The sequence below is a fragment of the Xiphophorus couchianus genome, chromosome 13 (assembly GCF_001444195.1).
Source record: "Xiphophorus couchianus chromosome 13, X_couchianus-1.0, whole genome shotgun sequence".
Classification (NCBI taxonomy): domain Eukaryota; kingdom Metazoa; phylum Chordata; class Actinopteri; order Cyprinodontiformes; family Poeciliidae; genus Xiphophorus; species Xiphophorus couchianus.
In genome coordinates, this window is record NC_040240.1 from 529,593 (window position 1) to 556,171 (window position 26,579).

Below are 26,579 nucleotides of genomic sequence, written 5' to 3' on the forward strand. Positions count from 1 at the left end.
TGTTTATACTTTGTGCATTTAAAGCAGGAGAGCTGTGTGATGGGTCCGCTCTCCTGCTTTAAATGCATAAAGTATAAACCTATCTTTTAGGAATAAATCAGCTCCGCCAGTGAAATGCTGAGAGCAACAGATAAGCTTACAATTTGGCTTAAAACAAACAAACAAAAATAGCGATGTTCTTTTTTTTTTTATTATTATAATTTTCCTAAAAACAAAAACAAGCAACGCTTAGCCTGGAGGTGGGGAGCTAGTAATGCATTGTGGGCTGCCAGGTTTATAATACACTGGAGGAAACACTGTTTTTAAACTTGATACATTTATAAATGGCAAAGAACGCTTTTAAAATCCTTTAAAAGAACAGATTTATATTTGTTTTCCATATTTACCCCACTTTTTATCATTTAGACATTGTTTTTAAACTTAGATGATATTATTATTAAATTAGTTTAATACTCAAGTTTGTACTGTGTAGCACAGCTTTATCCAGGGCTTGTTGGTTTCAATTAGATCCTGGCAACATGCATATGAATGTTTGCTGTCATGTCCCAAAGGCTCTGGAGCAATCTTCCTGAATATTAGGCATTACAGAAATGGAGCCTAGGCGTCAATTCAAACTGGAAAACTCTCCAGCCTCACATGCACCATCCAATCACCGAGTCATCTGCTGTCAGCCTATTAGCATATGACCATGCCCCATCTTCGCCAATCACCTATCAAGCTCCCACTTATATGGCGGTATCCACTCTGCAGCCGTGCTCAATCCGTTCATTCGCACGCCACAGCTTCTCAGCTGGCTACTTCACCTGATCCTTTTCTTCGAGGATCCCCATCCTTCCATCTCTCATCCTGCCAGCAGAAGAGCTGCTTAGCAGTGCATTCTGGCCCTTTTTCCCCTGTGACGCTGCTCAGACGCAAGGGAATTTCTCTCAACCCCAGCCTCGAATCATCTCAAGCAGCTTTTCCCGCCGCTCTCTCACCTGACTAGGATTCATTGTTCACCACCGTATCCATGGTCCGTCTCCGACAAGCGTACCCAAGGTCTCGCCGCAAGAATCTACATCGCCATTCCCTCCCACCTCATCATTCATTATTTCTCCATTCCACTACTGTCATTCATCACATCTTCTTTCTACCTGTCCCCTGCTTTGGTTCATCCATGTCAACAGCTTCCATCACAGCTGCTGTCAGCCCGCTCATCAGCACCTCTCCTTGGATTTCTCATGCTACGCATGCCTCGGGTTGTCAGTGTAAGACATAGCCTTCACATGTCCCATTCATTTTTCACAACGCTAGGACACGCAGGCACTTTTAAGTAATCTTTCACCTTCCCGAATTTGCAGGCCCTATTCGCATGCGCTACTCAGGCTGCGCTTCAAACTCTTCAGGAATTTTTACGGAATAATAATAATAAATACATTTATTAATTAAGAAGTACATAGATTAATTGTAGCAACTATCTTTCGCTGTGTAATATAATTACTTATGCTACCAAATTGACACTACTGAATGAGATGCGTGTGTTGCGGAAAGTGCCTCCACTGTACTGTATGTGATGATTAGCCCAGTGAGTATTGTGTATGTTGTGTGTGGGTGAGTGAGATATGTGGCAACCGTCCTTTGGTCAGAAGGGGGCGCTGCGTGCTGAGACCCACATATTTTAGGAGCAAGTGAGAGACGGTATGTGTGGCAGAAAGAGTGTGGACGACGACCGGAGCAGCGGCTATTAAGAAAAGTCTGTGGAGTCTTCACCTGTTAGCCGGAGCTATTAAAGTTAATCTCCAACCACCTCCGTACCACCACGTGGTCTATGTTCAGGGCAAGTGAGGGAGTTACCTTTCAGTTTCAAACAACCTAAAACATTCGTTCAGTTTCAAACAACCTAAAACATTCGAATACCACACAAATAGGAGAAAGACAAGAGAGTTTTAGATTTACTTGCAGCAAGGAGAACAGACAGGAGCATGCTTCAGTTACAATCTCCCACCATTCTGAAGCACGTGCTACCACACCCTTTCTTTTTATTTCCCTAATTGTCCCTAGTTACATACGTAGCTTATTCTGTTATCTTGAGTTAATCATGTAGCATTGCTGCTTCTTCTGTTCTCTTGAGTCACAGGCGTGTTGCACCTATGGGCTGACATAGTGCAGAGTTCAAAGTGCAGAGTTCAGTTCCTGTTTGCTTCCTTCTGCAGGCGGTTGAGTTCAGTTCCTGTTTGTAGCTACAATGCAGGAACTGATGATCTCACAGAACAATAGGAGCTGTTGCATAACAAAACAACTTCACACAACAAACACAGCAAACTTAAGATTACATATACTAAATATTTCTAACATTAACCCCGAAGTGGAGACTTCAGCCCTGGAGGAAGATCTCCCCTGTGTCTTCTGACCATGGTCAAAGGACTGAGCAGGAACGGTTAACACTGGTGACCACGAAGGGACCTCTTTGCCTTGCTGGATGAGTGGTGAGCACCGAGCAAGAGAGATAATAGCGGCTAGCAAAAAAGCCAAGAGACTGCACATTAGCCCATTGCTTAGCAACCGCAAGATGGACGCCGCCGCCCTCCAGCCCCAGGAAAATTATGGGCTTGAAAGTGATTATTCCAACCCGTTTATGACATTGGATATGTCTTCCGAGGGTGCAGAGTGTAGAAAGGCTACCAAAGATGTGACGGTGGGAGTAGCAGCTCCCCAGCAGTTGAATTAACCAGCCAGTCTCGACGGGTGAATTTAGTGTTTTTATTTTCTTCGGGTGATTCAGAATCACCACAGTCACCACAGTCACCTTAGTCACCGTGAAAACTAAAATATATGCAAATATTAGAATACAAACATAAACTTACAATACAAACAACAAAACAAAACGTACCTCACTGCTTTCACTGGGGAACACTAAGTGTTGATTTATTCATGCTACTCAGCTTGACAGTTCAAGTCATTGATTGACACGACGATTCTACCAGCTTTTAAAGGGCCTGGCCTCATTAGTTACGGCAGCCCAAGAGGTACAACAAACCCCCCCCCAAAACATTACAAAGTACAAATACCATCAAACAAAACAAAACAAAAAAAACCCAACAAAAATGCTAATCAAAACAGACAAACATCCATAAACAATCTGCGTCATACTTAATTTAGAAAATTCTTAATTTACTTTAGTCTACTATCCGTTACAGTGGGGAAATGTGAACATTACAACTGTTACGGTCCAACCAGTAAGGTACAAGGACAAAGGCATATATAAAAAATTATTTTCTATTTATTTTTCCAAAAGTCTTAACAAAAGCCTTTCAACAACAAATCTCAAAAATATAACAAAATGGGCCCAAAAGAAATCAACTAAGGCACACCTAACTCAGGATAACAAACCAACAACTGACCTCACACAATGAACACTAGTGATGGGTCCGGCAACACTGATGCGTCGGCGCATGTGTCAAGCCCATAGACCAAAACCCGTGTCGGTGCGCGTATTGATTTCAGCAAGTCACGTGACCGATACAGGAACTGTTTTGAAATGACGTTGACGCGCCAAACTGTGTTTATAAGTAAGCGAATCTGTCAACAGGATGCATTTGCCAAAAAGATTCTTTATCTTTTACTGTACGGCGTCAACTATGGAACCTCACGGCAAACGAAAGTTTTCCGCAGTGTGGGACCATTTTGATCTTACATCGGAAAACAAGGTATTTGTTTTCATTTCGTTGTTTCATCCGGTTCTTTTCAGTTTGTACTTCATCTATCTGAATCCAAATTCAGCTGAAATTGAGTCTTACTTTACTTTCATATAATGTTCTGCAGGTTAAGTGTCGCATATGTTTGACAGAAATGTCTTATTTAAATAAATTCACCTCCTCAATGCTGAGGCATTACAGGGCAAAGCATGAGAATGAAGTCCCAGATACAACTAGGATAAATTCAGGTATACAGCCATTCTACAAATTACTCAGTTGCCTCTTATAAATTATTTCATATAAATGTATTGTTTACTTAATTTTTTTACAGCAGGAGTTGTGTCAAAAAAACAGAACAGACTAAATTACAAAATGTTGGAAAAACTTATTTTTTTGAATAAAAATTTGTGGGGGAAAAAAAACCAAAAACAAAGTCCACAAGCATCCTCATTCCAACATGTTCACTTTCATTTTCATCACTTGGTACATGTTCACATTATTTATTGACTGTATCAAAGAATATCAAATATATTTTGAATTTAACTGGAGATATGAAATAATACAATATATAATATACAATAAAATACAATGACTTAAATCTTTTGTATAGACTAGGTCATTAAATCAGTCTAACTACGTTGCCTGTAGAGATTTTTAATGTCCAGCAGGTGTCAGTATTCAGTGATGCAGCATCGACACAGTATCAATACAGTTTTGCTATGGGTCGAAACGATACATGACGCCTCATTTAGCCATCACTAATGAACACACAGGGGAATTTATACACAAAGGCTATTCTACACAAACGAGGAGGGGTGAGAAATGAGACAAAAACAAACAATGCATAAACATACACTAAATAAGTAATTCAAACCAACACATTTTGACTACAAAACAACTATAAAAACAAAACAACCTAATACCAAAATTGTTTAAGGAGTTATGCTATTAATAGAGAGAGAGGCAGGTCCTTTAACATCAAGTCCCCTGTTTCCACCAGCCTGATGGTTTGTTCCACTTCCTGGTTTGCCTTTCAACCAGTCCTCTCACTCAACCAGTCCTTCAAACTCAGCAAAACAAAATAGTTAATAATTCAAATAAACAAAAGGAGTTTACTAAATGTGTGCACCCATAATAGTAAACCACCTAATGCAATAAACACAAAAAGAGTGAAATTATAAATATATTGTGTGAAAACATTGAAATAAATACTAACACTGGGGAAATGATGGAGGAACCTCCACAACAACCCTTTTCTGTATGATGAACGCTGTTTTAGCTCACACGCTAAAGGAGGGGACATGTTTGCAGCACACCACGGTGTGCTGCAAACTCAGTCACAGGTTAGCTCTACAAACCCATTCGTTGATCCTGAATGTCAAGTTTATGGCCATGTGGGGAATGCAGACGACAGCATACATTACTATCCAGTCCCCATGTTTCAAATAAAAGATAATTATTCGGACTGCAACCCATTTGCTTCTGCTCATATACAAAGCTTTGTACACAGCAATTTCATTTCACCCGGTGGTACTTCCCGCCGTGCAATGTACCTCTTCCCATAACCTGGATGAAACTATAAGCTACAGGCAAATGATCCCAGCCCCAATTAAAGCAAATAAAACCCATTTTATGTTGCAGTAGCCCTTATCCAACAGTGAGGAAGATGGAGATCCTAGAGAGAGGGTCCCCACTCTACATCCGGGCCAATACGACGGTACCACACCATGGAAAGAATTTCTGAACAGGTTTGAAAGCTGCACCAAAGCGAACTATTGGTCCGAAAAGACAATGACAGTGCAGCTGAAATTCTGCCTAGTTGGTGCATCAGGGCCCATTGTCCACAGAAATCCTCGCTCTTCCAAGTGGGACTACCGCCGCCTGGTGGGCAAACTGGAAACTGCATACGGTCCATCTTCTGATCATGCAGCTGCGGTTGCAGTAGAACTGAGGTAGCGAGTACAAAAACATGGAGAGGACCTGCATGCATTCAGAGATAATATTTATGGGAAAGTGGCGGTGGCTTATGGTGACAGAGCAGAAGTTGAACAGGACTCTATTGCTGTTGAAGTTTTCACAAATGGTCTGGGTGATGCAGAAATAGTTCAGAAGCTATTAGAGCAAACATGAAAGTGTTATCAAAACTACACCTGTAACCAGCTCTTCGCCAAATCGGTTTGCGACACACAAATCCTCAGCCTTTAATAACCCCAAATATTCTACAAAAGGGAGAGTCCGCTGCCATGACTGTCAAGGTTGGGGTCATATCCAAAAGCAGTGCTCCTCTCCCCACAAGACCACCAAAGCTTTGACATCTAGCTGCTCCTTCTGTGACACCCAAGAACCCACTGTGCTCCACCTGAAAGGCCAAAGCCAAGAAATGAGTATCCACATGCAAATCTATGAAGTGAAAGTGTGTGCTGTGTTGGATAGTGGAGCGCGGAGAAATGTGCTGTCGTTGCAGTACTATAATTCCATCCACCCTGACATGAGACCTCAGCTGCATTCATCAATTTTTGACACTTTACTGGGGGTGCTACTGGGGCATCCCTTCCTCACACAACCTGAAGCCCGTCTTGACTTTGGCAGACACCGCATCATCTTGTTTGGTGAAGAAGTGCTCTACTACCAACTTGAATCTAACCTGAAGTCGCATGCAGTGAAAATATCCAGAACTGTGGTGGTGGAACCAGGACAGGAGTATGTTGTGAGGGGCAGCGTGCGTCTAAGTGGGGCAGCCTGCAGTGACATGATACTTAGCCCCACCAAAGGTTTTATTGAGAAACACAAAGTACTCCTCGCCAGAGTCTTAGTTCATCCCCAGACGTCCAAAACTGTCCCCCTTCACCTCTTTAATCCTAGCAATGAAGCTGTAATCATTAAAGAAGGATCCATGGCTGGTCTCCTCTGGCCAGCCAAAGCCATGCGGCCTCCCTGTGTCTCACCGCATTCTACACCAGGACAGGTCTCTTTGAGTGGAATGCCATGCCGTTTGGATTATGCAACACCCTGGCGACATTCCAGTGGCTGATGGACCACGTCCTAGCTGGCATGCAGTGGGAGACCTGTCTAGTCTACCTGGACGACATCATCGTGTTGGCGAGAAATGTGTCAGAGATGCTGCAGCGGCTTAGCCAGGTGTTTTACAGACTCCAACAAGCTAACCTGAAATTAAAACCTGCCAAATGCTGCCTTTTCCACCACCAGGTGGCCTGCCTAGGTCACATAGTGTCCGAACATGGTGTAGCTATGGACCCCAGCAAAGTCCAAATGTGGCCCACACCATTGTCCATCCAGGAGGTCTGACTCTTCATCGGCCTCATACTATTGCTGATTTGTAAAAGACTTTGCATCTATTGCTGAACCCCTTCATAATCTAACTAAGAAAAATGCTCGTTTTCAGTGGCATGCTGAGCACCAGGCTGTTTTCAACAAGTTAAAGTGTCGCCTCATCTCAGCCCCCATTCTCGGCTATCCCCTGGACTGCAGTGAAATGATACTTGAAACTGATGTGAGTGACACTGGCATCGGTGCTGTACTGTTGCAAATGCAGGAGGGTGTGGAACCAGTGTTGGCTTATGGCAGTCGCAAGTTGGCAAAGCCTGAACAAAACTACTGCACAACAAGACGTGAACTTCTGGCCATAGTGGATTTCACATCCCATTTTTGTTAGTATCTCCTCGGCTGGCCCTTTAAGGTGCAGCTGCGCTGGCTGACCAAAATGAGAGAGCCAGAAGAACAGTTAGCTCGATGGCTTGAGAAGCTAGCTGAATATCAGTTTGAGATTATCCGTCGACAGCACACCAATGCTGACAGTCTCTCCAGGAGACCCTGTCACTAGTCCTGCCATGTAAAGTGCAGAACCTCTCCACATCACCCAAAACCATCACCCCATCAGGCTGTCCAGTGTGAGTTGAGCTCCCACCACAGCGGTTTGTCCAGTGGGGGTCAGTCAAAACACCCTCACATCAGATACAGAGACTTTAGACCAAAACATTTCCACTGATACAAAGTGCATCACAATGTTCAAGCTGATGGATGCACTGTGAAATTGACTGAGAAAATATATGTGGCTAAGACTCTTGACACGGCTTCTTTGTTTCATGGCTGGACCATGAGGGACCTGAGCCAGGCCCAGGATGTTGATGTGGACATTGCACCCATATGCAGCTGGACAAAGGCCAGTGATAAACGTCCCCCTTGGTCTATCGGTTCTATTGCCTTGATGACATCCAATTCTACCAAATTCTACCATTTCTACAAATTGTGCTGCCACGTAAACTACAACTTGACGTAATGAGACAGATGCATGAGCGGTCAGTTGGTGGACATTTTGGTGTAGAGCAGACCCTGACCAGATTAAGAACCCGATACTACTGGTACCACATGAGGGAGGATATTGCCCTCTGGTGTAAAACCTGTGCCAGCTGTGCATCAAGGGCTCGACCCCAGAAGACACTGCAAGCTCCTATGGGAACAGTCCAGGTAGGAGCTCCTATGGAGTGCATTGCACTGGATATTATGGGACCACTAAATTAGACTGAGCATGGACACCGCTATGTGCTTTTGATACAACATTACTTCACAAACTGGACTGAAGCATTTTCTATTCCAAATGAGCGAGCTGTCACAGTTGACGGTATCGTTACTAATGAGTGGGTGTGCCGCTATGGAATCTCTCAAGAGCTACACAGTGACCAGGGATGCAATTTTGAGTCTGAGGTGTTCCAAGGGATGTGCAGCTTGTTTGGGATAGACAAGACTCACACAACATCATTCAGGCTGCAGTCAGACAGTCAGGTAGAGCGTTTCAACACCACCCTCCAAAAGAGGGTGGATTGGGACAGCACACTGCCATTGGAATTGGGACCTGATGGGACCTTATGCTGTTGTGGCATACAGGGCAACCAAACATAATGCTACAGGCTTCTCTCCAAACTTTATGATGTTGGGCTGAGAAGTAAGTGAACCAGTGGACCTTGTCGCAGGTTTGCCTCCTGATCCGGAACACCAACCCACTGTTCCAGAGTATGTGCAGCAGATGCGGGAACGGTTGGAGCTGGCTCATCAAATCGCCCTGGGGGACTCAGTCACACTTGCAAAGAGACAGTATGACAAGAACTGCTGCCACACACAGTATAAAGTTGGAGACCCTGTTTGGTATCTCATTAAAAGGACACCTCATGTCAAAGAACAAAGTCAAAAAGTTCCTCCCATCATATGAAGGACCACACTTCGTCCTGGGCCAACTAGATGACCTTGTTTACCAGATTCAAAAGACCCCAGGGTCCAAGGTGAAAGTTGTCCACTGTGACCAGCTAAAGCACTACCGCAGCCTGAAGCCCCTGGACAACACATGGGTCTTGGACCAAAGTCAATGCTGGGAACCTACCGAGAATCCACCACCAATCTTAGAGGAGGACTCAGCAGACTGTGACCTGGATCTGCAGGGCTTGTTCTCTGATGCAACCAGTGGGGGAGCTGGCTGTTTCCTGCTGCCTACCTCAACTGCACAAACACATCCCAATCCAGGTGTGTTTGTACCATCCTCCCCTTCCCATGTCAACCATGAGGATGGTGGGGGTGCGGTGGGATATTCACCTCCTCTGGGCCCGCTGGTTTGACGGTCTAGGCGTCGGCGCAGAGCACCGGACCGGTATGGCACATGGATAGTTCCAAGTAGGACCATGGACTCAGTTTAAGGTTCCAGCTATTCTAGTGTCCTGCGAAGTTAGCTAAAACTATTCAACAAGGCCACATGTGTCTGTTTTCTTTATTACTGTTCAGTTGTTCAAACTTCAAAGAAAATTTAACTGAAGAGCAAATGATTTATCTAAAAGAACATGTTTTGCTGTATGTTTTTCATACCTGATAGAGTTCAGTTAGTGTCCTGCCTGGTCGTCATAAATGCCCCTGAGTAATTTCTTTCCTAGACTATGGCATGTAAAGCTTAATTTTGCACATGTAGGTACACCAGTGTTAAATGAGCTAATTATCTCACTGGGATATGTGGTTTGATGCTATACCTCACCTATATGTAATGATAATTGACACAGTTATCTCTTGTTAGTGTTAAGGAAAATGATTATTTAAGTGCTAAAATACTTACAACATGTGTAAAGGAATATTAAGCACTCTTATTGGAAAAACAGGCTTTGTGTGACCCTTTGAGATGGCCCGATCGAGACAAGCAGGCGCCTATAAAAGGGCCATAAAATTAGCATCTCCATGGAAACGGCAGCTGGAATGTGGGAGGAAGAAACTCCAGGGGAGTTTTTTTTTAATCTGTATGTCAGAAGGCCTGTTTGTGCCCCTCAGCAATAATATGTAGCTAAATATAATAATTTAGTAAAAATAAACTAGTCTGGTTGCCCTCAGTCTAATAATGACTCTCAGAGCCTCCATGTTGTTCAGACTCCGGGTCCATGGTGAGGAGGAGGGGGCGGATCTGTGTCCTTTAACTATCCAATTAAGGGCAAGAATATTTTTTCATACACTGATTTGTGAATAAAAACGTAGGTCTGATGCTGACGTTAGAAAAACTGTTTCTATTTATACTTTTATAATCGTCCTTGCAATAGTGGGGAAAAAACTCGCCTCACCACTAAACACAGAAATGTTTCGGCTGCAGAAAAAACTTTTGACTTTAACTTCATCATTCTGCTAAAGGCCCGGTTCACTACAGGCAGTCTAAGTCGGTCCACCGACAGATATAAAGAATATCTGTCTTTATATCAGACATCCTGATATGAGACATGGTACCGACTGTCACCGCGAATCGCAACGCAGATCAAAGCCCCGGTACCATCTGGTACCACCTGGTACCGGGTTGTACCACCTGCTGACTGTTCGCTCTGCTTCTCCTTAACGTTTCTACCAGGCGGTTTAAAGCCGCTGCTGACGGGATCTGGGCTGGAGGTTCTGGGCTGTAAATAAAAATTATTGCAGAACCTCAAGTGTTAAAGGAAGATTCGGCCCAGAGCATTTAGAGTTCACAAAATAAACATCAGAGAAAATATTGTAGCAATAATTAGAACCGCAGCAAAAAACCAAACATGCCACAATGAAATGAACCAAAACGTCCCCAAAGCATCGGGGGACTGACATAGGGGCCACCGGGGGATTAAAGGTAGATTCCAGGTAGATTCCAGAGATGCACATCGCAGCAGCTGTTCCTCCAGGGCCGGCCCAAGGTAATATGGGGCCTTAGACAGAACCCCCATCCCTCCGGAACCCGTCTTACTAAGAACTTCAGCATCGCTAACATGTTTAAATATAGATAAGGTGAATCTGTGAGAGTGAGACCAGGTTTATTGGCAGAGTTTAAAATCAATCACTGATTATTGGTTATTTGCTGTGATGTATTTGTGAACAAACCCAATTCAAACACAAAGATTACACCATATTGTAGCCATGGTAACACAACAATCAAACTATCAAGATGATTCTTTAAACTTTTACAAAGTAAACTTCCTAATTAAATCCTAAATGCACTATTTATTTTTCTCAGCTGAATGCATTAGATAAAATGTAATAACATTGTCATTCTCTATAAAATATGCTACAGGTTTAGCTCTATGGTCTGTGTTACAATTACACCATTTCTAGGGGCCCCTGAGTGTCTGGAGGCCCCTGAATGGCCCCTACCAGCAGCTACTGAGTTTTCTTTGCCTTGATATCTCAGTCTTATAATTCTAGGTCTCAGAGGTGCTAATATCAAACTATTATATAGAGTTAACCCCTTTGAGTTTTTTGATCTATAAATCAGGTTGTTCTAGAGGTTAAATAGATATTATTAGGGCTTAATTAGTAAAATGGCAGCAAATTAGCTTATTTCATAACTTTATAACCAGAGACCTTCTCTCCTCTGGTCTGCTTAACAGCTACAGTCTCAGATCAGCTCAGCCCTCCAGGACTGTCAGCAGCAGAAACAGAAACTTTATACCTGTTGAGGAAAATATAGACTAGATTTGCTTTGCATTTCCCTGCATGATGGCAATGATATAGTAGGATCCAATTAGATTCTTGATTAATATGGGTTGTTGCTATGTTGTTGTACAGAGTTTTTGTTCAATGTGCCCCTTTTTTAAATTTGAGCCCCTGCCTCTCCCATAGGTCTCTGGATGGCCCTGGTTAAACAAGTGATTAATTCTTGTTTGTCATTCCATCATCGATACACATCAAATTTGCTCAGTGTTCTATTCACTACTAATGAAAGGCAACCTTAAACAGAAGGTAGTTTGCCCTCAATTTAAAATAATGTGTTTTGATATTTCATTTATGGCAGTTTTTTTCCAGATTCATGATGCACAGTGACTGATTTCTGCTTCATGTTTCATTCTGAAGATGAAGTACAGAGCAAACCAGAAGACCTAAATGGTCTGGCAGGTGCTATTTCATCAGATCGTTAACAAAGTGATCACTTTTCTTAAGTCGTTTGAGCTTGTCTATATTTTCTTGGTCTCAGAAGCTTTACTTACTTCTCTGCCAACAAGCAAACTGTCTTGTATTCTGATATTTTTCAAGCTTATGTCTCATCTGACGCTTCTAAGTTTCATCTCTTGTCCGGAATCTGCCTGCTTATTATTTCTGTCAGGTCTAAATACCTATTAAAGACAATTTAAACAAACACAGGAAAAACAAGAGAGTTAGATTCTTTGTTTCTCGCGAGGAGAACGGACAGAGATGTGCTTTCAGTTACAAATCTCCTACCGCTCTGAAAAACACATCTCCCGCTCCTCTGTTTTATTGATTTTAGGAACCCTATCACAGAGAGCACTGCAACTCTAAAAGGGTGGGGTCAAAGCATTTTAGTTGCAGTGCTAAATAACAATCACTAACTAAACACATGTTATCTACAATCTAAATCCTTCTTGCTCCAGGCACGGCGTCGAATGGGACACGTTGTATATCTTCAAAGCCTCCAAGCACGGCGTCGAAAGGGACACGTTGTATAGCTTCAAAGCAACGGCTTTGTAGCACAAAGAACAAAGCAGAGTTTCCTCTAGGGTTGTAAAACTCAGCCAGGAACAACTAACACCTCCATTTCACAGGGAGTCCTGCTGAGAATATCTGTCACCTCCCTCTTCCAAGGAGGGATTAGGAAGAAATCAGAATTAATGAACACACAGAAACATTATCTAAATGTAACTACAAGGCTACATAATACAACGAATATTTGATAATTACTAAAAATACAATTTATCCAACATTTACCCCCTGTTTATCAAATATCTGTTCCACATCTCTTATCCCTCCAAAACAGTCACTTCAAATGATTTTCAACTGGGAGTTCATTTTTTGGAAAGCAAACATGTTTACACTCAGGGGCCATACCCAGTCCAAAAGCTAGGATCTGGATACCTATCAGAAGAATCCTCATCAGAGTATTCTTTGTCAACATCAGATTTTTTCTCTAACAAAGGATACATCTGTGCCATCTGGTCCTCCATGGGTGAAATCGCTGTGGTAATGAGACGGTTAAACAAAGAACGCAGGCACGGAACAAAACAACATCCACACAAGGTCAAAATTGCAGCAAAAACTGCAATTGATACTAAGACAGAGGACACAAGGTTTCTATACTTCCCAAAGGCATCCATCCATGCATCCCACATGGAAGTATCCACTCCAGAGTGTTCCTTCATTTTGCCATTAAGGGTACGGAGCCCTGTAATGGCCTTCGTCAAGCTCCCATCAGCCGCTGTATTATTTGGTAAAAATGTGCAACATCTTTCTCCAAAAATCATGCACACCCCTCCTTTCTCAGCCAGCAGCATGTCAAGAGCTATGCGGTTCTGAAAAGCCATCAGTGAAGTTGCAGCCAGCTGTTCATGGACTGCCTCGAAACCAGCCTGTGTCCAGTTGCCCAGTCTTTGTACATTGTAATGGATGTAATTTATTCTGTCTACGTTTTTGTTTATTGTGCACCACCAACAAATTGTAGATTCAAAACCAGCCCCAACCTGATCAACTAATTTATATTCATCAGGCACTCCACGAGGGACTCCGATGGCATCGATGTATGTCGGTTCAGTATCTGTAGTTTTCCATGTCTCTTCACGTTTCTGTAAGTGTTGCTTCTTCTCAAACAAAACACTAGACAAAGAGAGTATTAGATCTTCAGCAGATGTAGGATAGACATATACAGGTAATAACAGAGAAACTAAAGCACAAAACCCTGTTACTTTTCGAGGTAATCTATCAAAAAGTCTGTCATCACCACACCACCACCATACATCTGCGCGAGAAATAGGGTTAAAATCATCGTTTACAGTAATTACAGTAGTACACATAGTTTTAGTAAGATTCCCTATTCTTTTCCCAGTTCCTGTTATATTTACACATGTGAAGTTAGCTGGAGCTATTTTCTTAGAAAATAAAGGTTTCTTTTCATCTACTGCAGCAAGGGGAAATATTGCATCATAAATCACACAGGTGCCTTTTAGATTTGTTTTAGTCATTACTTCTAACAAACATTGTTTTGTGATTATCGCTGGAGTCACACGAAGTAGAGGCCGTGGTTCCATACAGACTACACAATCTTTTTTAGTCATTTTTGCAGCCTGTTCTACCATTAATAACCAGTTATTATTATTACCTGACACACCTGTGGCAACTCTGAACCAGTCATCAACAGTTTTTACCTCTTTCACTTTCACTCCTACTGTCCATGGAGAAGTATCACTTCCCCCTTCTTCCTTAGATTCTTCACAAAAGATTATTAAAAATTTTGGATCAGCCCCTGATGTGTGAGCCCATAAATAAAATCCCCAGCACGTTATATCTGTTTTTCCTTTAAAACTAGGAGGAATTAAAGGATATTTGATCGTGTTTATAACTATCTGTACTCCTTCATCTGTGCGTGAAATAGTCAGTAGTTTTTTGTGATATTGTGCATAAGTTGTAGTACCCCAAGTCTTTGTCCATCTATTACCCTCGTCAGCTACTAAAGTTTTCCAACCGGTATTAGAGATATCATTTGTCATATACCAAATATTGTCCCTGTAATTTATCCCTTTGTTCTTTTTTGCTGATGTTAAACTTGCCCAGGAGACTGAAACAATAGTATTAGAACGAGGTGGAATACACACTTGAATCCCTACTCTCATTCCATGAGTAGTGCTACACGAGTTCTTTCTTGCACAAAGTTTCTCCACATGAAAACACAACAAAAAACCAAAAACAATAAAAACAAAAACAATACATTTATTTGTCATTTTGCTAAATCTGCAAACTTGTTCAGCTCCTAAAGACACTGCAGGGTTGTGGACAATCTTCGCCAGTTTCAAACCTCGACCAAACCTCTATTCAGTTTAGCCCCCTGTTTACCTGGCCTTTCCACTGCAGGTCAGTGAGCGTCCCAAGCTTGTCTTCTTTTAGCTATTTTTAAAATGAAATGACCTTTTTACAATGTACCAAATGTACCCAAGTTGATCTCTCTGCTATTTTCACAGCTGTAGGCGTTGTCAACAACACTTGGTACGGCCCTTCCCACTTCGGAGAGTACCAGTGTTTCTTCTTAATGCTTTTTATCAGCACCCAATCTCCAGGTTCCACTAAGAGATTTTCCTGCTGAGACACAGAAGAGTGATCTTCAGTTTGTTTTTCTTTTTGTTTTTCTAACATGGCTCTCATATAATCAGCTAAATTAGCTTCATCGTCTATTTCCCATTGATTTTTAAACTGTGGCAGTCTATACGGTCTTCCAAATAGAGTTTCAAACGGTGTAAGCCCTGATGTGCTTGTAATGTTAATGTATAATTTTACCAAATCTAAACACTGCGTCCAAGGCCTACCAGTTTCTTCAATGCACTTTTTTAGCCTAGTTTTAATTGTCGAATTCATCCTTTCGATCAATCCGGCACTCTGAGGGTGATAGGCACAGTGGTTCTTTAAATCCATGTGAAACATAGTTCCTATTTTTCTTATAATTTGGTTTACAAAATGAGTTCCATTATCACTATATATTTTTTCAGGAATCCCATATCTAGGAATGATATCTTTACAAAGTGCTTTTGCTACTGTTAAAGCATCTGGATTTTTTGTAGGAAAGAGTTCAATCCATTTAGAGAAAGCATCAATTATTACTAAACAGTACTTTTTCCCTTCACTTTTATTTAATTCTATGAAATCCATATGTATTGTTTGAAATGGATATTGCGGATTAGGAAATTGCCCTCTGCGCAATCTTAGATTGCCCTGGGAGTTGTGTTTAGCACAAATTAAACAAGCTCTACAAAAAGTTTTCGAAAAAGAAATAAATCCATAAGTTTTGTAATGTTGATGTATCTGTCCTACCATCCCCCCAGTTGAGACATGTGAAACGCCATGGCTCAATATTGCAGCCCACCTATATAAGTTTTTCGGCAAGATAGGCTTATTTGCAGGTCACTTATAGATTTGATCTTCTAGTTTCGCTCCATTTTTAATCCAAAGATCTTTTTCTTTTTTAGGACTTAATTGTTGCATGTCTATTAGGATCTTATGTCATATGTTTGATTTTTCTTCCATATGTAAGACCTTTATTTGCCCCTCCGCTGCTTTTTTTGCCATCTTATCAGCGAAGGCGTTCCCTAGAGACACTTTATCTGTCCCTGTGGTGTGTGCGCCACATTTACAGATTGCTAATTGTTTTGGCAGCTGCACAGCTTGTAGTAAATCTTTTAATAGGTCTGCATGAGTTACTGGTTTTCCTGCAGAAGTTATCATACCCCTATTTTTCCAGTACTGTGCAAACGTGTGTACTGTTGCAAACGCATATTGACTATCGGTGTAAATCGTCACTTCTTTATTTTTCATTAGTTTACAAGCGGTGGTTAGCGCTATCAATTCTGCAGCCTGAGCTGAATAGTGCGAGGGAAGTTTTTCAGCTTTTAACACTAATTTTTTAGTCACTACTGCATAACCGGTTTGAGTTTTTCCTTGTTCATTTTTCTTTGAAGAACCATCAACAAAAAGTATTTCACCTTGATCTAATGGTAGATCTTTTAAATCATTTCTACTCTTTGCGTTTTGTTCTGCCATTTCCTGACAATCATGCTTTGTACCATCATCTGGAAGAGGTAACAAAGTTGCAGGATTTAAAACTGTGCATCTTTCAATAGTCAAATGAGGTTGCGATAATAATGTGCTCATACAGGAGAGATGCCTCGCAGGCGATAGGAAAGTCATATTTGTTTGTAATAATAGTGCTGAAACTGCATGTGGTACTTTTAATGTTAACGGATGAAACAGTACAACAGGAGCACTGACTTCTACAGCCATAGAAGCAGCAATCACTGCTCTCACACAGGGAGGCTGGGCGCACGCCACACTATCAAGTTTGGAAGAAAAATATGCTATTGGTCTCATTTTATCACCATGTTGTTGAACCAGTACCGAGGTCATAAACTGACCTTTGCAATCCACCATCTGGAAAAAAGGTTTCTTATAGTCTGGTAAGGCGAGCGCAGCACTTGACACTAGGGCCTGTTTTATTTCACATAGTGCTTTTTCTGCTTCCTCTGTCCATTCCAAAAAGGAAGACATTTTTAGATCTTTTTCATACATTAGTTTACTTAAAGGGGCCACAATTTCTGCATAATTAGGCACCCAGTTCCGACAATAATTAGTTAACCCTAGAAAAGACATCATCTGTTTTTTTGTTTGCGGTTTAGGTGCTTGGAGAATCGTTGTTTTTCTATCCTCCATTATGGTCCGCCCTCCTGCACTTAAATTATGACCCAAATATTTTACTTGTTCTTTACACAGTTGGAGTTTATTTTTATTGACCTTATGACCTTCCTCAGCTAGATGTTTTAGAAGTGCTAAAGTGTCTTGTTTACAGATTTCCATGTTAGGAGATGCTAATAAAACATCATCTACATACAACAAGACTTGGCGGTATGTCATGCACGCTTTGTTGGTAACGAGCTGCCGTGCAGCGTGCAGCGTGCAGAGCGCATCCAAGCATTCAAAGCTCTGGTAGAAGATAAGTTAGCAATACAATGTCTCAAAAAAGGACTTATCCTTCAGGGAGAAAGAACAGATAAAAGCCAAGATAAAGGTTTGTTTTAATATGTCTTTGTAATGTAATTGTAACTGGGTCTATATTGTTGTATATTTTCACAAAATGTTTTCTTTAATTTATTTGCCCTCTTATACTTGTCTGTCTTTGTGTTCCTCTGTGTCTGCTATGAGGGGTTTGGTCCTCCAGCTCTGCCCTACTTTCTTCTTCTTTTGTTCAGGGTCCTCCAGCACCATTATAAATGTTAAGTTGTTCATTTCCTCTTCCCTTTTGTTAATCGTTCCACTGGGAAGAGGCAAGTTTTATAATCTATTGTAATCCTTTCATTTATATTGTCCAAATGTTTATTTTTTTTCTTCTGTATCAATGTTAGGTTAATATTTTCATTCGAGTTGCTATTATGCATTTATAAGATTTGATGCATGCTAACATTATGATTTTGTATAGATCGGGTTGGAGAACTGGAGCACATGCTACGTGCTAATGCTAATATCTCCCGATTGACAGGCTGAATAAACGGAGTCCGCCTCCAAACCCAGACTCGGTGTTTTTATGGTTTGTCCTATAAACACACAACGCAGAAGTCCACCGGTCACACTTGGTGCCGTTCGACCCGAGACATCTCTGATCGAGTCCGCAGTCAGCGAACCCCAGTCCAGCGGAGCTGTGACGATCTCTGGCTGTCTCGTGATCCCGAGCTGCGCCACTAGAGCCGCTTTGCCCTGAGTGCGGTCTTTCAGGTTTAATATTACTATATATATATATATATATATTTTTTTTTTTTTGCGCTAGACGCTCAACACCGACAACAACAAAATAAGTTTCCCATTAAAAGCTGTGTTTTTTTGTTTTTTTTTCTGTATTTGCTCTGGGTGTGTGATTATTTTTTTTTCTATATATATATTTTTAAGTCATTTTTCTTTTAATTGTTTGCTTTGTTGCAATTCACAGACATGTATCATGCAAATCTGCCGGAACTTGAATATGTAGGCAGTGGTGTCAGTTTTGGTTCAGCAAACAATCCACATAATGCTTCACTGTGTTTTGGGAGGGGTAGGCCTGTGGTGCCTGGTCACAATGAATGCACAGTTGACCAGTCTGTGATAAATCCACAGTTTGTGCCTGTTGCAAACTCCACACCAGTTCCTTTTGTTAATTCACAGCCTACACATGTTTCACATGAGGCACTCAGTGGTTTAATCATCTTCAGATTTATAAATATAGACCCCCTGCATGTTATTGTTTATGTAAGGAAATTACGCGCATGTGGACAACGCTGGAGGGCAAAAAGACTATTTCCGTTCACTCAATCAAACTTGGACATGTAGATATTATTCCTTTCGTGCTGTGCTCCGCAGCGAAGGGAAAAACCGTTAAAGTACAACTCAAAACCACGTCTTTGTCGCTCTCTGTATCAGCGCAGCTACGCGCAGACTCGTTGCCATAGCAACTGACAACAACGCCACAATAAAAAACACTCAAATATTTCCCACGCAAAAAGCAGAACATTCAGTCTGTTGCAGTAGTATTGTTTTAGTATTATTTTGTGATTATTATTTAATTGCTGTGGTAAGAGGAGAAAACTATAAATATATCGCTGCACTTGACTTTACTGTATGGCAGGCATGTCCAAAGTCCGGCCCGGGGGCCAATCACGGCCCGCGGCCAGATTTCATACGGCCCGCAGCTTTGGTCTTATAATGTATTATTTATGGCCCGCCTGCACTGTGAAACAGAATAAATAAATCATAAAACTTGAAACTGTAATTCCTCCTTTCACCAAATGGTGGCAGCACCACTTTAATACTATCAGTCTCTGCCTCCGTGCAGCGAATCCCTCTCCACTCATTTCTGCCATGGCCACTGCAAAGAAAACGAGGAAAGTTGACAGTGAGGGCCGCCGCTTTCAAGAGAGATGGGAATTACAATACTTCTTTTCTGAAAATCCAGGCAATTGTGCTTGTCTAATTTGTAATGAGACGGTTGCCTTGTTTAAGGATTTTGACGTAAAGAGACACTACCAGACTAAACATGCTAACACATACAACAAGCTAACAGGAAGTGACCGTGCTGAAAAACTGAAGCAGCTCCAAGCTGCACTGGCATCACAACAGCGATTCTTCACTCGGGCCTGTGAGTCAAAAGAAAATACCACCAAAGCAAGCTACGATGTTAATGTTAATAGCTAAACATGGCAAACCTTTTACTGAAGGTACATTTATCAAAACTGTGTTATGAAAATGGTGGAGAACATTTTGCCCTGAGAAGAAGCAAGAATTTGCGAATGTTTGCCTGGCAGTAACAGTGTGGCACTGAGAGTTGAGGACATAAAACTGAGTGTTTTGAACGGCAACGTCTGTCACTATCAGCAGTGAAAAGCCAAAAGAACATTTATGCACCTGGATTTATGGCACTTATTTTTATTAAACTCTTGAGTAAGATTTGGTTATGAACCTGTCGATGTGACAAACTATTACTTTCTGAAAGATATTGTAAATGACAAGAGCAAAATTCACTTGTTTTAAAATTTAATAACAGACAATATTGTATTACTTATAACTCCTGTTTAAAATGTTCTTGAGGCAAAGATATTTTTAAACTCATGTAAATTTAAGGTATTTTATACGGTTTGTTCAATGTTATCTGACTCTCCAGATATGAAAGAAAAGCAGAATTTCTGCTTTTAGTGTTGCCTGAGTGGCTTATATTTGGTTATTTTGTCATTTGAAAAATAAAGATAATTGTGACAATGAAAATTGTTTTATAACAGTGTGTATTTGCATGACACTTTTGTGGTTAAAAAATGTCCGAACAAACTATTGGCCCCCAGGCATCTTGACTTTATCAAATCTGGCCCTCTTTGCAAAAAGTTTGGACACCCCTGCTGTATGGCTAGCTCCATGGCTAGCTCGCTTACAGTATCTTACTCTGCAGTTGTGGAGTCACAATGTCTGGGATCATGAGCGCCCCCTGCCATGAGGCAAGAGAACTGCCTGCCTCACCTCGTTTTTGATCGCTCTTCAGCACATGAAACACCTTACGCACACAGTTGGTGACAAAAAAAACACTGTACATTATATACATAAGCTAAATTATGGAAAATCAGTTCATACATTAAATGTTTTTTAGCCATTTTATTGGCGACGTACAGACAGGAGGAACATGCTCTCAGAATGGCAGCCAGTGCAGTTAGCGAGAGGTTGCGCAATCCCAGGTGAGGCTCAGCTCGCTGCTGCCTCACCAGCTTCGCTTCCGAGCATTTGAATGGGAAAATGCAGAAATTCAGCGATTTTGAAGAAAAAATAATCTGTACTTTTTTAAATTAAATGAAAAATAGGTATAGTACAAACTACAAACCAGGGTGAAAATAGCAATATAAATGATTTTATCATTATTATTTTTCCATGATTACAGGTGAGGCAGAGCCTCACTTGCCTCCCCTGACTGCACGTCACTGGAAACTAAATAGTAATGTGCAAAGAAAAGAAAAAAAAGAAGAAATAAAGAAGGTAAACTGAAAAGTATGTACATATATGGCAAGACCAAAGTAGCTATATTTCTATGTATTTTGCAGATCTACAGTATGCTGTCAGGAGCCTGTTGATCAGAAAGGATGTCATCAGACTTCTACTCGAACGATGGTTTGTTGGAGACGAGGTCCATCCCCCTGGACATCGATAACATCCACATGGTTCTGCAAGGTCAGTCCATCTTTGCTTACAATAAACATTTTGACTGCTTGTTTAAACTCAAGGTTTATATGGCAATACAAATGAAACAGTCTTTCTATTACGAATGTAGCAGTATAACTTACAAGGATGCATAAGTATTCATACCCCCTGAACTTTCTCAACTTTGGCTACGACTGAACCACAAGTATATTGTATTTAAGGAAAATAAATAGTAGTGTGTATTATTTATTTACTAAACAATGTTGCTTTGACTGAGGCTATTAAAAAATTCAAACCCTTTAGGAGGGTCTTTTGTGCTTTTATTGACGTGGCAGCCCCAAGAAAACCCATGGTATTAACCTCTCCTTCACTCAGTTGACGGCCCTGGAGCACAATGCCTATGCCCACTAGAAGAGCGCCCTTTTTAAAAAAGACTTTGCTGTATTTTCCGGTGGCTACTATGACAGGGGAAAAAACAACTTTTACAATCCGAGATGAATAACAAACTTGACGGAAATGTGTAATACATAATTAGCCCCTTAACTTGCACCGGAACGCCTTCGTGGCATTTTTCCATTGTATTTTCCGGGGTTAAGATTTAAGGGTTTAAACTCCATTAAGATGCTTTTATTGGAGCCTAGAGCCCCCCCTTATGATTGACACCTAGTCTTCTGCTCAACTGTGCTGTCAGATTTTCGGACTGTTTTGGATTTTGTTTGTGTATTCTTGGATTTTCGTTATTAAACACCATCATCTCATTTCAACCTGGGTCTCAAGCGTCTGCCTCACCACCAATTCCACCACATCATGACATATATAGAGTTTGAAATTGCTTGAGGTTGAGAAAATGTTCCTCCATTGTGCATAATGCTTTGCACAAATAGAACTGGTTAGGCAAAAAGAAAATATTTACAACAAATTAAATACTTATCATTAATAACTGTATTAAGCATGGCCTTAAGCCATAACTCAAAGTGCGGGCATCTACATAAAGATTTGGTAGAAGATTAAATTCTATCATAGCTGTAAGAAAGTAAGTTAATGTTAACTATGCATTTCTTTTCTTTGACAGTGGAACAACAGCAAATCCAGAAGAGAACTTTCACCAACTGGGTCAATGCTCAGTTGGCAAAGGTGAGATTGCATTCTGACTCTAAAAGCTGTTTCTACTGACAAATCCAGCAGTTTGTTGTACTTACTGAAAGTTGGAAGAAAATGCTTATAGTTATTGACCAATTTCAAAGCATATGAAATTAGGGCTTTGGGGTATATACCGTATTTTCCGCACTATAAGGCGCACCGCATTATAAGGCGCACCTTCAATGAATGGCCTATTTTAAAACTTTTTTCATATATAAGGCGCACCGCATTATAAGGCGCATAGAATAGACGCTACAGTAGAGGCTGGGGTTACGTTATGCATCCATTAGATGGAACTGCGATAAAGGGAATGTCGACAAAACAGTCAGATAGGTCAGTCAAACTTTATTAATAGATTACAAACCAGCGTTCTGAAAACTCCGTTCATTCCCAAAATGAACAGCTGTTGCTTCCTCCACTTCCGCACCATTGATTGTTCATGTTAAATTCTCTCGGCTGCTTTATGGGCTCTTTGCACCTCAGCTTAATGATGTACATCTATCCGAAGCCCCGACAATAAGCTGGAGAAAGGTTTTAAGATGTTCGCCTCATTATACACAGATACGAAGGTGAGTTTTACTTTCTTTAAACTTTGTGGCTAACATTAGCTTTAGCTTATGCCGGACATTTTTCTTGTAAAAATGTGTGTTACCGGCCCCAGACCTAGGGGGAATCTGGGCCGGCACAAGCGATGCACAGGCAGGATGCGCTGTGGATCTGTGAATGATGAGGAACAGACACGTTAATACGTTGTGCCTTGCTCTGCTGGCAGCGGTTTATTAATAACTCCAACAGTCTTAAACATTCAGTCATTCTATTTAAACACAAATATCAAACTATCCTTGAGTTGACACTATCCCAAAACATCATAACATTGGGATAGTATTCATGTCAAAATACACTGTCATAGTCTTTCACTTCAAAACAGCTCAAATACAATTGACCTCTTGGTTTGCAATATTGTTAATAACCTGAGTCATACAAACAAATACTCTTTTGTAAAATAAAATAAAGTGCAACATAATAACCCATTACGTGTGTCTGCCTCTGAGTGTATATGTCGTTCATTGCAAAATAAACTTAATGTTCATCAAAATAATAACTTCCCATCACCAAAGACAGTAATAACTCTAATGCCCATTCATACCTTCAGCCATTAGCTCAGATACCAAAAAGTAAACGTAAACGAATACGATGTTCTCTTTCACCCGCACATCTGTACATCCCAGGTGCTCTCTGTAATCAAGCCGTTAAAGAACTACTAACGGTAGCCATTATTCGACTCGACAAAACAAATCAAATACTTTTCAGAACCCGGATCAAGTTCTCTCAAAATGTTACTATAATGTCACAGACAGTTCACATTACTTTCAACATCTTTAAGAATGTTTAGGAATAGTTATAAATAGTACCTGTGAATGATGAGGAACAGACACGTTAATACGTTGTGCCTTGCTCTGCTGGCAGCGGTTTATTATTAACTGCGCATGCGCGGGCAGACACTATGGAAGTTTCCTCGTTTGTTCATTCACTCACAGTAGCGCCCTCTACTGACTAGGTAGTCATTGACATGAGTCAGCTAATGTTAGACAGTTGTTCTAATCATCTTAAAATAATCTTTTCAAAAATGGGGGTGTCTGTTTTAGTAACACATTAATTTCTAGATCCACTACACTCACCCCCACTTCAAGAGATGTCTCCGGACATCCAGAACTACACCAACAAGAAATAACCTAGACAGGTAATAGTCTAGGAGAAGTCATCTGTCTAATGAGTCCACACAGTTGGAGTAGAGTAGTAGTCTGTTCCGAGTAAGACGGGGTACGGAGTCATGGGGTAAGGAACAAAGGAGAACATAGCATTCACTCCGTGTCGCCAGGGCTGGTATGACGGCTGCCCAAATTGGTCATAAGTGAATCTCTCTCTGGGTTGTACCCTGCGGGTGGACCTCCTTAGGAGCTCTCCACCTTGTGACTCTCTATCAGGCTCAACCATCCTCTCTGGCATTCCTTGACCTGGATTATCTGCTCGATCAACTGTTCCAGTTTGTTCATGGACATTCTCAGCTGACGGTGTGTCATCCTGTAGTTGTGCTGGTGCTGATGCTGGTACGACCATGGGAGCAGATTCCATTTGCCTGTACTCAGCACCTGAAGCTGATGCACGTCTTTGAGGTTGGAATTCTTGTGCCCCTACTCTGAGCTTGCCGAGTGTATCAGATGGAGGCTCCTGATGTCTTATTGTTCTCCTTGTATACACAGGCAGCCGTCGGGGATTGTACACATATCCCTCCTCTTCAACAGGACCATCAGAATCTTGCTCATCTACTTCTCTGTTGCTCATCTGTCTGTGTCTCTGCTTTATTTGTTGCCGTTGTGCATGACAAGATTGCTCATCTTGTTCGAATGGCAAGTCATTAACAGATAAGAGAAGGTTACGATGGAGTACACGGATAGTTTTGTCTCCCTTTTCAGCTTGAACTTTGTACACAGGGCTGTCCCCCATCCTTTCAATAACTCTGTGCACTGTCTTCTCCCAATAAGCACGGAGTTTGCCAGGGCCACCTCTCTCTGAGAGGTTCCTGATAAGCACGCGGTCTCCTGGCTGAAGTGCAATTCCTTTAACACCACGGTCGTAGTATTTTTTTCCTTTAACTGAGCTGTTACGACTATTCTCTGAGGCTATCCTATAAGCCTCTTGCATTCGAGTAGCCCATTTCTGTGCATAATCCTCGCGACTTGGCACTTCTTCCTCTGTCCCCAGGTCAAAAACTAAGTCGATGGGCAGGCGTGGGGCTCTTCCATAGAGGAGAAAGAATGGCGAATAGCCGGTGGCTTCATGTTTCGTACAATTGTACGCATGGACTATATGGGGCAAATAATCTTTCCACTCAGTTTTCCTTTCCTCTTGGAGAGTGCGCAGCATCTGTAACAGCGTTCTATTCAGCCGTTCGACCGGATTCCCCTGCGGGTGGTATGGGGTAGTACGAGAGTGAGCAATGCCAGACAGCTGTTGGAGCCGCTGGAATAGATTATTCTCAAACTCCTGTCCCTGGTCATGGTGCAAAATCTGAGGGTAAGAGAAACGGGGAATAAAATCACTGAAGATTTTCTCAGCTGCCGTCTTGCCTGACTTGTTCTTAGTTGGGTACGCTTGCGCGAAGCGTGTAAAATGATCGACCAAGACTAATACATACTCAAATCCTCCCTTACTTGGCTCCAGATGCAGGTAGTCAATAGAAACGAGCTCAAACGGAGCACTAGTTGTAAGTGACCCCATAGGCGCCTTTTCTGGGACAGTGGGTTTTTTCTGCTTAATACAAGAGCACCGGCGGATGACATGATCTTCTATTTCCCGCTGCATGAATGGCCAATAGAACCTTTGCCTTGCTAGGTGGATGACTTTGTCAGCTCCGACATGTCCCATGTCATCATGCAGATGTTTGAGCACGGTCGCCTTTAGCTTACTTGGAAGAACGAGCTGTTTCCATTTTCCTGTATGTCTGTACAGAATTCCTTTGTCCAGTTTGAGTTTGGTCCATTCATGTACAAGTCTCCTTGTCTCTTGTCCCATCCGTCTTTTATCTTTACCATTGGGGTTCCATCCACTCCTCTTCAGTGTCATCACCTCATTGATTGCTTCATCCTCCATTTGAGCAACTCGGATGTCTTCTGGGGTGATGATGGGGACCGTCACAGAGGAGTCGTCTTCATCACCAGAATGGAGATGTAGTGCAGCCATCCATGGCACATCCTTATGAGCTACAGCCTTGCTCCCCTGCCATATAGTGGAAACAACTTCAGGGGGGAGGGTTTCCGTGTACTCTGATACGTGACCCTTCAGCTGTACTGGATAACGTGACAGGGTGTCGGCGTCAGCGTTCGCCTTGCCTGGCCTGTATTTTATGGTGAAGTGAAAATCTGCCAACTCACCCACCCAGCGATGTCCAACCGCATTGAGCTTGGCTGTACTTATGACGTAAGTAAGGGGGTTATTATCTGTATACACGGTGAATGTAGGTGCATAATAGAGATAATCCCGAAACCTGTCACAGATTGCCCACTTCAAGGCCAAAAACTCCAGCTT

At 41.7% G+C, this 26,579-nt stretch overlaps 1 protein-coding gene and 1 long non-coding RNA gene across 7 annotated transcripts in view; one reads left to right on the plus strand and one right to left on the minus strand.

The window, feature by feature from the left end:
- LOC114155726 (uncharacterized) overlaps nt 1-26,579 on the plus strand; it is a 274,038-nt gene that overhangs the window by 4,718 nt on the left and 242,741 nt on the right. For all 6 annotated transcript variants that reach the window (XR_003597813.1, XR_003597811.1, XM_028035761.1 and 3 more), the window contains exons 2-3: nt 21,257-21,383; nt 22,426-22,487. Coding sequence is in view for 4 of the 6 variants with exons in the window: in XM_028035761.1 (XP_027891562.1) it covers nt 21,296-21,383; nt 22,426-22,487 (150 nt within the window). In the remaining 2 variants the exon portion in view is untranslated. The remainder of the gene's footprint in view (nt 1-21,256; nt 21,384-22,425; nt 22,488-26,579) is intronic.
- Nucleotides 2,681-3,175, minus strand: LOC114155733 (uncharacterized). Its single transcript, XR_003597819.1, has 2 exons — nt 2,870-3,175; nt 2,681-2,802 (listed from the first exon to the last, which is right to left on the minus strand). It is a non-coding gene; the product is annotated as an uncharacterized LOC114155733 (long non-coding RNA).